The sequence below is a fragment of the Trichosurus vulpecula genome, chromosome 1, assembly GCF_011100635.1.
Source record: "Trichosurus vulpecula isolate mTriVul1 chromosome 1, mTriVul1.pri, whole genome shotgun sequence".
NCBI lineage: Eukaryota > Metazoa > Chordata > Mammalia > Diprotodontia > Phalangeridae > Trichosurus > Trichosurus vulpecula.
Window position 1 is genome coordinate 45,574,799 of NC_050573.1, and position 13,492 is coordinate 45,588,290.

Genomic DNA, 13,492 nt, shown 5'->3' on the forward strand with positions numbered 1-13,492 from the left:
TAAGCATACAAACTTGTTGATTAAGCAAAACATTTGCCAGCTTCATGGCACTCTCCTCCACTGTGGACATTCCAGAAAAATATGTATCCAGCTCTGACTCTGGTAAGCTGGCCTTCATTTGCCAACCATGGCTGCTATTTGGATATAATACCTGCTGCGTTCTCTTGCAACAAGAGCTGTTCATCTTTCAGGTCTACTGGATTTCATGTTGTCTCTAAGTGGGCACACATTCCATGTACCAATAGTGAGCGGAATCATCTTTGCGAAACTCTGTACATTTTTTTTGTTTCTACCACAGGGTGGGTTCCCCACTTGCCACAGTTGCCAGGGTTGTCCAGGGTTGCCAGCAGGGTAAGATTGGGTGAAGCTGACAAATTTTAGAGCAGCTTTTCTATTCTTTCCTCAAACCTGGAGGTGAGCAGAGTGGTCCTTAAAAAAGGCTGCTCAGTCACCTAGCAGGCTGCCGAATCCCACTGCTGCTTCAGATAGTTCATATAGTATTGGGATTAATTGCTCCTTAAATGTTTGATAGAATTCACTTGTAAATCCATCTGGTTTGGAGAATTTTTTCTTAGGAAGCCCATTTGTGACTTATTCAATTTCTTTTTTCTAAGATAGTGTTATTTAAGTATTCTATTTCTTCCTCTATTAATCTGGACAGTTTATATTTTTGTAAATATTCATCCATTTCCACTTAGAGTGTCACTTTTATTGGCATATAATTGGGCAAAATAACTCTTAACAATTGCTTTAATTTCATCTTCATTGGTGGTGCATTCACCCTTTTCATTTTTGATACTAGTAATTTTTTTCCTTTAAAAAAATCAAAGTAACTAATGGTTTATCTATTTTATTGTTTTTTTCTTTCTTGTAAAACCAACTCCTAATTTTATTTATTAGTTCAATGTTCCCCCCCCCCTTACTTTGTATCTTATTAATATCTACTTTGATTTTTGTGAGTTCCATTTTGGTATTTAATAGGAGCTTTTAATTTGTTTTTTACCCTATTTTTTTAGTTGTATGCCCACTTCATTGATCTGCTCTTTCTCTCTTTTATTTTTTTTTTATTTTTTTATTTTTTTTTAAGAACAAGGCAATTTATTAATGAATCTGGTCTAGTTTGTCTTAATGTTTCTTGTTGGCAGCTGCCCCCTGTCCGGCAATTCTGTCCAGGTCTCTCTGTCCCTGAGGTGTCAGCTTCCGGCCCCCATCCTGGTCCTTTTCCACCATCTTGAGGCCTTCCAAGGCTTGCAGGACCCTCCGGGCCACGCTCTTGGAGCCCCTGCTGAAGTGACTGGGCATGACCCCGTTGCGCTGGCGCCCCCCGTAGATCTTGGTCATGGATCCTACGCCGGCCCCGCCTCGGAGGTAAAGGTGCCGGGCCGTGGAGGCAGCCCGGGTGTAGAACCAGTTCTCGTCGTAGGGCGCCAGCTCCTTATGTTTGGCCAACTTGACCGTGTCCACCCATTCGGGGACTTTCAGCTTCCCTGACTTTTTCAGAAAGGCGGCCAGGGCCCGGACGAACTCCTGCTGGTTCACGTCCTTCACCTGACTCCGGGCATCATGCGGGCTCCGCGCAGCCAACCAGGGGAAAGGGCTTTCTCTCTTTTATTGATATATGCATTTAAAGATGTAAAATTTTCCCCAAGTACTGCTTTGGCCGCATCCCACAAATTTTAGTGTGTTGTCTCGTTGTTGTCATTCTCTTTAATGTTTTTCTCTGATGGTAACCTGTGGATTCTACCAGTGGGTTCCAGTATTTCTAGGAAATTTTTTAATGATGCCTTAAAGTAGGGTATTTAGGTCTTTTTTTGGTTTATCATGCTTTACTGGGAGTTAAATTATTCTTAGATTATCTCTTTGTGCTTCATTTTACAGGAAAGTAGTGTTATTGTGGTTTGTTGTTTGTTGGGGTTGGAGCAGCTAGGTGATGTAGGAATAGAGTATGAGGTCTGGAGTCAGTAAAAGCTGAGTTCAAATCTGATCTCAAGCATTACTAGCTGTGTGACCCTGGGCCTATCACTTAACCTTTGTTTGCCTCAGTTTCTTCATTTGTAAAATGGGAATAATAATAGCACCTTCATCACAGAGTTGTGGTGAAGGTCAAATGAAATAATATTTTTAAGTGCCCAGTATCTCTGTGCACTGTGGCACCCCTTAGCTGCTATTTCAACAAATATCTTGGTCTTTAGTCACAGAGAAAAGACAGAAATATGCATCTAAATACCTAATACTTCCTGTAACTTTGGCATTTCCAGAGATTTAATACCTGCCTTCAAGTTCTGTCCTTAATGTAGGTTATGTGACCCTGGAAAAGTCCTTTACTCCTTTGGGCCTCAATTTCCTTAATTTTATTTATCATTTCTATGAGTTTTTTTTAAGTTTATCTATTTCTCTCTAACTATAAGTATATCCTCTTTTGTGCTTATTTAAGATTGTTTATTTGTTGGCTTTCTAATTAAAAATAAACTTTCAGTTCATTATTCCTCAATTTTTCTATTTTGCTATTATATGCTTGTAAGGCTATGATTAGAGATATAAAATTTTCCTCTATGATTTTCCCCCTGAAGATTGCTTTAGCTGCATCCCAGTAATTTTGGAAGGTTTTTTAATCATTATTATTTTCTTTCATATAATTATTGTTTTTATTATTTATTCTTTGACTCATTCATTATTTAAGACTGTTAAGTCTCCATTTGAGTCTTTATCTTTTGTTTATGGTCCCTGAACCAATAACTATTGGTTCTGTAAAGGATTTACTTACTATTTCTGTCTTTTTATATTTGTTTGTAATATCTCTGTTCTCTAATACATGGTCAATTTTTGTCAAGGCTCTTTTTAAAAAGAATTGTTGTTCATGGCTTTCAGGTAGACCAGTAGTAATTCTTAAATTATTTCTCCTCAATCTATTTCCCAGGTCAGTTATTTTTCCTATGAGACATTTTACATTTTCTTCTATTTTTTTCAATTTTTTAACTTTTAGGGGAGGTGGAGTGGGAGAGATTCTCGGTGTTTCATGGAGTCGTTAGCTTCCACTTGTCCAATTCTAATTTTTACTGAATATTTTTTTTCAGTATTTTTTGTTCTCTTTTACCAAGCTGTTGATTTTCTTTTGATAATTTTCTTTCATGGCTCTTGTATCTTTTCCCAATTTCTTCTCTACCGCTTTGATTTTTTAATAATTTTTTTGTTCATTTAAAATCTCTTTTTTTTAGCTCTTCTTGCAATTCTTATTGGGCTTGTCTTCTATCTACACTTTTTCCTTTGAGGTTTTGTTTGTAAGTGTTTTCAAGTCATTGTCTTCTTCTGAGGTTGTGTCTCGGACTTCCCTGTCACCATAGTAGTTTTTTTTTGTGGTCAGGTTCTTTTTATGTTCTTTTCTCACTTTTCTAGCCTACTTCTTGACTTTGGACTTTATGTTAGTGTTGGGCTCTGCTCATCTCTAGGGGCGATGGGGAGAGAGCCTCTGTTATGCCCTTCTGCTGCCTTCTGCAGCTTTCACAGCTCAGTCTAGGGACCTATAGGTTTTTGGTGCTTCTGATGTGGTATGATCTGGGGAGAGGTTTGTCCATTCTCCTCCTGGTCATCATTCTAGTCCTTGCACAGGTAGGGCCTGTGCTCCCTCATGATCGTGACCACTGCTTTCCACTCTGGAAGACCTCAACTGGGCAACAGAACTGTTAGACTGGAATTGTGACCCAGAACTGGGTAAAGGATGACAGAGCTGCCAAATAGCACCTGATCTTTCACCCTGTGCTAGTATAGGGGTCCATGGGATCTCTTTCTGCACAAGTTTTCAGTTCCCTTACTGTCCTTGGGTGCTGGGTTACTCTGTGCTGCTGCTGCTGGCCACTGCCTGGTGCTACTTCTGTTGTGCTGGGTTCCTGGTCAGCGTCAATGTCTGCAGGCTTCTTTTTCTATCTTCCTAAGCTGACCTGGGCTGGGAAAATTATTTAGTGACCTTTTCTTGTCTTTCTCAATCAGAGTTTAGTTGAGCAACTTTATGATTGTAGAAGTGATTTTAGGGGAGATTTGGCAATTGTGACCTTTTGCTCTGCCATCTTGACTCCAACCTCACCATGGTCAATTTTTGTAGCAGTTCCAGATGCTGCTGAAGAATACTTATTTTCTTTTACAGTCCCATTTAGAAGACACCATAAATCTTTTAACTCTAGTTTCTCCAGTAATTTTTTCAGTTCAACATTTTCTCTTTTGTTTATCTTTCTGTTAGATTATATTAGACAATTAAGTCTCCTGTCAGTATTGTGTTACTATCTGTCTTCTTGTTGCTCACTTAATGTTTATGAATTTGGATGCTAAGGCATTTGGAGAATATTAATTTAATACTTGTATTAGTTTGTTGTCTATGGTTCTTTTCAGAATAATATAGTTTCTTTGTTTACTCTTTTTAAATTTGTGAACATTTGGTTTTGCTTTGTCAAATAGCATAGCATGATTGCATTTCCTGTCTCTTTAGATTTATTTGATGCATAGTATTTTTTTTTTCATCCCTCAGTTTTATTCTGTTATGTCTTTATTTTTTAAATGTTTCTTGTAAGTAGCAGATTGTGGAGTTTTGTTTTTATTGAAATTATTGCTCTTAATTTTATTGGATTGTTTAATTCATTCACATTTAAGATTATAGGAATTAGGTTTCTATTGTTCCTTTTTGTCTCTAATATTGATATCTTTTTCAGATTTTTTTTCCTTCTAATATAAACACAGTACTATATCTCTTTGGTTACTTTAGGTTAATCTTTTTTTTTTTTTTAAGGTAGCCCAATTCCCACCAGCTCTCTTCTACTCACCCTCAAACTCCTCCCCTTTCCTTTTGTTAACCTCTTCCCTTTGGATTTTTGCTTATTTGTTAAATTTCATTATTTGGTGCCACTTTCCGAGATGATTTCTCTCTCTCACTCTCTTCACTATCCATCTTTTCTTTCCATCTACTCTAGACCTTCTTTCTCTGGTTCAGGGACCCTATACTTATCTAGTCCCTCTCTATTCTGTATTCCTCAAGGAACCAAACCTTCTGGAGTACTCATTCTGGGCCTCTTCCCTCTAAACAATTTCTACCACTGCCTTGTAGAGCTTGCCCTCTGACTCCTCCTTTTCCATTGTTCCTCGTTTCTGGAAAATGCCAATTCCTGCAGGTGAGAGGACACTGCTCCATCTTTGATATTGCTGCCCATCACTGTAATACCCTACTCCTGGTCACCTTCCCTCAATATTTGCCTCAAAAATCTCCTCCTTGGATCCATGCCTTCCCACTCTCTCAGGTACCAGTAACCCCTAGGAGCTCTGACTCCTTCTTTCCCAAGGCAGAATGGTCAGTCTCTTCAAGTACCAAATCTCTGTAGGCAACATTCAGTGCAAGATTCCTATCTCCCTTCACAGAATATGTCTCTTCACTCATAAGAACCTTCATCAGTGGAACTCCCTTTCATCACCATAATAAAACCACCCCTTCCCCACACCCCAATTTTCCAATCCTTCCCCTTCCTTCTTACCAACTCCCCTGAAGGCTCTTTTCTTCTGGAAAGACCACGGGAGTCAGTTTTTCCTCATTTTTAGCCCTCAATCTGAGTAGAGCACATCATACACTCTCCTCTATTCTCCTTTCTCCCTTACATGAACACTCTCATTTTGTAATTTGTTCTCAATACCTCCTCCCGTTTGGATTCACTGATAGTTAGGATCTTTCAAAGTTCTGTTCATAATGCCCATGGCGCACCTCTCCATCATTATCTCCATCTCACTCGCCTCCACATCTTTCTATGTACATTTAGAGAGAAGTCTTTTACTGGCATCTCTGTTGTCACTGTTACTGTTGCTGTCCTTGGCTATTGCAATCATTCACCCCTCTTCTATTTCTGTCGTCTGGGGTATTCAAGAAACAAATACTATCTTCATATCCAATTTCTTTTCTTCTTCTAAGAATGTTTCAAATGCCTCTTTTTTATTGAATGTCCATCTTTTTTTCATTTATAGTTAAGCTAAGATTTACAGGGTAGATCACCTTGGGCTGCATCTTGAGCTCCATTGCTTTTCTGAATAAATTATTTAATTCCCTCCTGAATTTTCTTGTGGGTGCAGAATAATTTTGTGTTAATGAATTTTCCTTTCCTTTGTATTTGAAGGTCTTTCTCCTGGTTGCTTGCAGAATTTGTCATTTTGAGGATCAGATGAGATAATATTTCTAGAGCAATTTGCAAACCTTAAAGTAAACATTAACTTATTTCAGAGCAGGAAACTGAGACTCAGCCAAGTCATCACCTAACATCACACAGGTAGTAAGTGGCAGAGAGGGAATTTGAACCTAGCTCTTCCTGATTCTAAATCCATCACTCTTTCCGCTGTGCCACAGTATCTCACCTTTTCCTGTCTTTGAGCACCAGGATTCCATGTGTTCTTAAATGTGACCTCTACTTTTGGCCAAAGCACTAGACAGCCCTCACCGCAGTCTCATAAACATACCTGCCAAGCTATGACCTTTGGTTCTGGCTTTCTCAATGATGCAGAAGCTTCCAGTGATCTTCAAGAAGACTTTCCTACATCAGTGAAATCATAGGTTTGGACCCCAAAAGGTGTGTAAATAAGAGAGACTGGGCCACAAGGTCATAAAAGCATAGATTTAAAGCTAGAAAGGACTGTGGAGATCACCTAGTCTTGTGGTACTGCAGTATCCCATAGACTAATAGTCCTGAATCCAGCTTGGCCCCTAACCATCATGAACAAGAGCAACCCTAGCTGCTGATTAACTGCCACTGGTAGGTAGGTAAGTCCAATAGTACCAGAAATTGTAGTGGCTCCCCAGATCACCAACCCTGCCACCAGCATGGCTCCTGCATCCATTATTCAGAGAAGCAACCCTTGTGGAGATGCTAGCTGGCAAATGCTTCTGCAGGTGTGGAAGCCCCTGACTCCTTAGAATCTATAGCTACTGAGGACTTAGAAAAGAAAGTTTTTTGTCACCAAAGTCCTTGGCACTGTCAGATGGTTCAGTATCAGAAACAGACATTTTTTTATCAATGGAAATTACATTAAAGATGCATGACCATCTGCTTTGTTGCTGCACCCTAAGGATCATGGGACCTTTCCATCTGATTTGTAGCTGATTCATGTGTTGTCTCTCTCTATTAGAATGTGAGTTCCCAGAGAACAGGGACTGTCTTGCTTTTCAATTTGTATTTCTGGGGCTAGAAAAATGCTTTGCAAATCTGTAAGTGTTTAACAATTTTTTTCTTCCTCCCTCTCTCCCTTCCTCCCTCCATTCCTCCTTCCTTCTTTCCTTCCTCTGCTTGAAGATCTCCAAGCAGAGCTGTCACCACCATCAGAAGCAGCACTGACTGACATCAAGCCTAATTTGCCTTCTTGAAATTCTACCCCCTTGTTCCTGGTTTGGCCTTCTGGGGTCAAACAGAACATGTCTAGTATCTCTTCCACAGGACAGCTCTTCAAATACTTGAAGACTGCTATTATGTCTGTTCCTCTCCTCTCCCTTCCCCTCGCCTTCCTTTCCCTTCCCCTCCCCTCCACTTCTCCTCCCTCCTCTCCTGCCTTTCCCTTCTCCTCCCCACCTCTCCTCTTCTCACCTCCCCTTCCCTTTTCCTCCCCTCCTCTCCCCTTCTCCTTCTCTATCTCCCTTCTCCCCTCATTTCCCCTTTTCTCCCTTTCTCTCCTCTCCTCTCCTCTCCTCTCCTCTCCTCTCCTCTCCTCTCCTCTCCTCTCCTCTCCTCTCCTCTCCTCTCCTCTCTTCTTCTCCCTTTCCCTCCCTTCCCCTCCCCTCCCCTGTCCCTCTCCCTCTCCCTCTCCTCACCACTCCTCTTCTCTCTTCTCCTCGTCCCCATTCTTCCAAGTACTGGGCTTATTTAATGGTATTAGGATAGAGCCTTGCTCTTATGGGGAAACTCTAAAGAGAACTTGCTGTCAGAATACATCAAATGCCTTCAGAGATGGCAAAGAGCTTTGGAAATGAGCTGCAATAATGTATAGATTAGTTATAGATTATAAGAGCTGAGAAAGATGTCAGACATTATACAGTCAACTGAAATAAGAAAGAGAAATAGGAGACATAAGAAGAGGAGAATGAAGCAGAGCCCCAGATCTGAAGTTCATATCCAGCTCTTCTGTGCCTACAGGCTTAGGCCATAAAAATATCAACTATCAAACCCCAGGACCTAGAAGAAACTAGTCTGATGCCATTCATGGTATAGTGGAAACTGTTCCATTTGGAGTCAAAAGACCTGGATTCAAATCTTGACTCTTCCACTTACTATCTGTGTGACCTTGGGCAAATTAGTTAACCTCTCTGTGGGGCCTCAGTCTCCTCATCTGTATTAAGGAAAAGATTGTCCTGAAAGGCCTCTGAGGTTCCCTCTAGCTCTAATTATAGCTAGTGCTTATATACTTTTAGGGTTTACAAAGCGCTTTACATATCCCATCTCTAGATCCTTGGGAAAATCACTTTTCTAGGCCTTTGTTTCCCCCTTGCTGACCAATGTAGCTCAGCTATGGCTCTACAATTTATTATCTTGGAGAGTTCATAATGACCAATCAAAACTCCAGAAGATGATGAGAAATCATACTTCCCACCTGTTGGCAGAGAGGTGATGGACAGAGCTATAGCAGGAAACATTAATGTTTCTATACAACCAATGTATGCATTTGTTCGGCATGACTATTTTTTTTTACAAGGGAGGAGTGTTTTTTGTTTTGCTTTTGGAGGGGGAAGGGGTTAGAGGGAGAGTTGGGGGTTAATAATGGTGGTACTTGTTTCCACAATCCGGCTAGCAGCTTCTGTGGGGGCATAAGATCCACCCACAGCCAGCACCCAGAAAGCTGCCGGCACACTGGGAAAGCACAGGTTCTTTTGATCTGCCTTAATAAGGAAAGTAAGGTGAAGGGGTTGACAAGCTTATTTTAATTCAGCATACAGACAGCATTCTCTTAGTTCAGGGGAAAAAGCCAACATCCTGAACTTCAGAACAAAATACAAGCTAATTACAAATATCAACAGACAGACCCAATACAATTCATAGTTACCAACAACTAGGTTCAGCCCGGGAACTCAGAACAAGGGCTGGCCCAGAGTCACGTGCCACCACTGCTGCCACAAAAAGCTCCCACGACAAGCTTACTTTAATTTAGCATACAAATATCATTCACTTAGTTCAGGGGAAAAAGCCAGCACCCTGAACTTCAGAACAAAATACAAACAAATTACAAACATCAACAGACAGACCCAATACAATTCATAGTTACCAACATCTAGGTTCAGCCCGGGAGCTCAGAACAAGGGCTGGTCCAGAGTCACGTGCCACCACTGCTGCCGCAAAGAGCTCCAACAGAAAAAAAAAAAAGGATCTTCAAGCTGTCTTCTCTCCTCTTATAGAGTTTTTGACACCATCAAGCGTCGTCTGAATGACCAGAGCCCAGGCTCTGGTGATTGGTTCTTGAGTTGGCCCCTCCCCCTAGGACCCTGGAAGGCTCACATCCACATAGATTAGGTCAACACCCAATAGGGCATGGCTCTGGAGTCAACACCTCCCCCTAGCCAGCCCCATCCTGGGCCCCACCCCAATCACCAATCCGCACCCACGTAGGTTCCACACCTAATAGGGCTCTGGGCCTGGGGCCCAGTACCCAGCAAGCTCAATGAAATACACCGAGTCACTCAAAGAAAACAAAGGCCATTTTGCTTACCAACAACAACTAAAAAAAGAGGAAAAGAAAGAAAAGGGAAAAAATGATGGAAAAAATAAACAGAAGAAAACAGTTGAAAACCCTAGACAAGTAGGACCATTTTGGAAATATGTTCAATTTGAAATATTTTTTAATTTTTATTTTTTTTAATTCACAGAATAAAATAAGCATTTCCATAACATGGAACAATAAAAAATAATTGTACATGAAACTGTAAATCTACTATGCACAACTTGATATTTCTTTCAAATATACAACACAATTATGTAAATATTTTTCTTTTAAACTTAAAATACAAGAAAACAAACCAAGCCCAAGCTGTACATAGTGGGGATTCACAGTTCCAAGTGCAGCCATCTTTTTCTGTTCTCCTCAGACAAAGCAATGTGCATGTTTGTTTATATTTGGCAATTTCATGATAATAAAAAGAAACTTTAAAAAAAAAAATGTCATTTTAAAGTAGTACTCCTATCAGCCACATGGTGGTGCTAGCTCTCCATGCTTGTGGTTATTAAGACCCTGCACCAATTGTGTTGAAGAGAGAGGACCTGTAGGAATGAATATCCCCTTTAGGTAACCTCCACAGCAGAGGGTCTGGATGCACATTAATTTTTTAATTAATGGCCAGGCTTTGACTTTGCAACTTATGAAGAGATGGAGAGAGCTACAGCCAGTGTGTTCTCATGCTGGAGCAAGGAGACACTCCAGGGAACTGTTGTTCTAGATGGGGCAGCCAATGCCAAACTGAAGGACTGCTCTTTTCTCTCTGTACCACATTTCTGTAGTTTCCCCGAGAATACTCTGGATGTAATTGCATTTTTATAGAGTTATTTGTTCATACTTAATGAAATCCTCCAGCATTGCAAAGCAGTATAGCTTGCGGGTGGGAGGTACTGCAGGGGGGATGGCAAAGACTGTGGTGGGCCTTTTGAAAAGCCAAATGGGGAAGCCCTGGGAGTCAGGATGGCTTTACACTTGGTTAATTTTTTCTTATTTCTCTTTTCAAGAGAACATATCAGCCCCATCTGCGTAAATGGCCAGTGAAGGAAAAATCGGAATAACGATAACATAAATAAGTAATATTTCAACTGGTAGCAGAAACATCCCCTCCAATAGCTCTCAGCACATTAGGCAAGCATGCACAGCCGGGTTTATGCCAAATCCTTTTAAGTCAACAAACATTAAAACCTAAAAGAAATCAGCCTTCGTCTAATTGTGGTGTGGTAGCTAGAGCATTGCCATCTGGAGTTAGAGGAGCTGGATTCAAATGTGCTGGGCACTGTGCTAAGCCCTTTACGAATATTATTTCATTTGATTCTCACAGTACTCCTGGGAAGTAGGTGTTATACTTATCTCCATTTTATGGAGGAGAAAACTGAGGTGAACAGTGGTTAAGTGACTTACCCGGGGTCACACAGCTAATAAGTGTCTGAGGCTGGATTTGAATTCAGGTCTTCCTGACTCAGGCCCAGAGCTCTGTGCACTGGAGGAGTGGAACAAAGAGCTTCTTCCCTGGAGGAATTTACATTCCTTTGGGAGGAAGGGGGATGACCAACCAATACATTGGCAAATCAATACAAAATATATACAAGGTTATCATCATTATGATTAGTTGTTTTTACTGAGGAGAGTATTAACAATTAGATGGATCAGGAAGGGGGATGACCAACCAATACATTGGCAAATCAATACAAAATATATACAAGGTTATCATCATTATGATTAGTTGTTTTGACTGAGGAGAGTATTAACAATTAGATGGATCAGGAAAGGGATTCTCAAAACCAGAAGAGAAGAGGAAGAGCACCAGTTATGGAATGACATGAAGATCAGAGGGGATGTTGTGTATAGACAGCAGCAAATAGGTCAGTTCAACTGAACTGCGGAGTGATTGGGGAGGGAATCATGTGAAAGTCTGGGAAAAAACCAGTTTGGGGTCTGATTGTGAAGCCAAAATATTTTGACTGAGTGGTAATAGGGCTTCTTGAGTAGAGGAATGATGTAGTCAGACCTGTACATTAGGAATATCCCTTTGGCAGCCTTGTGGAGGAGGGGCTGGAGATTTGAGGAAGGGAGATCCATTAGGAGACTATTATAAGAATCTAGGTGAGAAGTATTCTGAAGTAGGATGAGAGCTGTTTGACTAGTATATATCAGAACAGCCAAGTGACTTAAAAACAAATCCCTACCCAATTCTCTAGATTCACCACGAGTTTATACATATTTAGGAGAGGTAACTGTATAATCAGAGTTGTTTTTTCCAGTAGAAAGGTATGGCCGTGAGAGCTAGACTATAAGGAAAGCTGAGTGGCAAATTGTGGTGCTGGAGAAGACTCTAGAGAGTCCCTTGGACAGCAAGGAGGTCAAATCAGTCAATACTTGAAGAAATTAATTCAAGTTATTCACTAGAAGGTCAAATACTGAAGCTTAAATGCTTTGGCCACATAATGAGAAGACAGGACCCATTGGAAAAGACCCTGATGTTGGAAAAGATTGAAGGCAAAAGAAAAAGGGGATGACAAGAGGATGAGATGGATAGATAGTGTCATGGAAGCAGTGAACATGGGTTTGGACAGACTTTGGGAGATAGCGGAGGACAGAAGGGCTTGGTGTGCTATGGTCCATGGGGTCACGAAGAGTTGGACATGACTGAACAATCAAAAGTATGATATAATAGAAAGAACCATGGCTTTGGAGTTAGATTATCTGAGTTCAAATCCTGGTTCTGCTACTTCCTGTGTAACCTTGGGCATATCACCTGGGATGATAGATTTGGAGCTGAAAGGGATGCAGAGGTTAGCTTGTCCAGCTTCTTTATTTTTGACTGTGAGGGACAGTTAGGTCACACAGTTAGTATTAGAAGTGGACTTGAAAGCTGACCCTCTGACTCTAGCCAGGGTCAGTGCTCTTTCCACTTGCTATAATGCCCTCTTTGCCTTTCCGAGCGTCAGTTTCCTCATCTGTCAAATGCAGGTATAGATCCCCTCTAATTTCCTTCTGGTTCTAAATCTCCTAATGCTATTAGCCAGCTCAAAAGTCGTGCTGGGAATTTTTAAAAACCAAGAGAGAAATGGGGAAGCCAAAGACTTTCCCCTCCTTTTCCAATCAACCTGGAAAGTTGCCAGTTGATAAGTGCACCCGTCAAACCTATAAATTAGTAACAATTTCATTTAATAGCAGGCTGATCTCAGACATTAAAACGAATGGTGGCGAACACCCAGGCTGACCGCCAGAGGGCGACGGAGAGACGTGGTTTATAGCTCGGAGCCTGGTGAGAGATTACAGAATCTAATTTCTGAAGGGCAGTTTCGCTATAAAAATCTTTGCAATACCTTGCGGCGTTTCTACATTTGTGCAACATTGTAGTTCTCCAAATGTGTCCCAGAATACCTGGATTACAGCCTGAATCCATAACAAACTACTCGATGTATATTCGATCCAAATCTGTGTTGATTTAACTCTCTCACAATAGCTCTTAGGTGAAAAATTAGGAATCCCAGAATCTCAATGTTGAAGGGGACTCTGGAGACTTGAGCATCCATTCTTGCTGGTACCTGAAGAAAGAATTCCTTCCCTCACGTTCTTGATGAGTGGCCTATACAGGTTCCTTTCTACAGGGGAGCTCGCCACCTCCAGAAGCAGTCCATTCCACTTTTGGCCAGCCCTAATTGTGAGGAGATTTTTCTCCTTGAACTTGGGTTAAAATCCCACCTTCCTAGATATGAGATTCTGGGAGTGTCATTTAACCTCTCTGTGCCTCAGTTTCCTCATTTGCACAAGGAGAGGG

The 13,492-nt window shown here is 41.0% G+C and overlaps 1 protein-coding gene across 1 annotated transcript; it reads right to left on the reverse strand.

Annotated features, from left to right (window-relative positions):
* Nucleotides 1–1,086: 1,086 nt before the first annotated feature.
* Nucleotides 1,087–6,043, reverse strand: LOC118855352 (40S ribosomal protein S19-like). Its single transcript, XM_036765464.1, has 2 exons — nucleotides 6,008–6,043; nucleotides 1,087–1,548 (listed from the first exon to the last, which is right to left on the reverse strand). Exons 1-2 carry the CDS (start codon nucleotides 6,041–6,043, stop codon nucleotides 1,126–1,128), a joined length of 459 nt encoding a protein of 152 aa, XP_036621359.1. The 3' UTR covers nucleotides 1,087–1,125.
* Nucleotides 6,044–13,492: the final 7,449 nt, after the last annotated feature.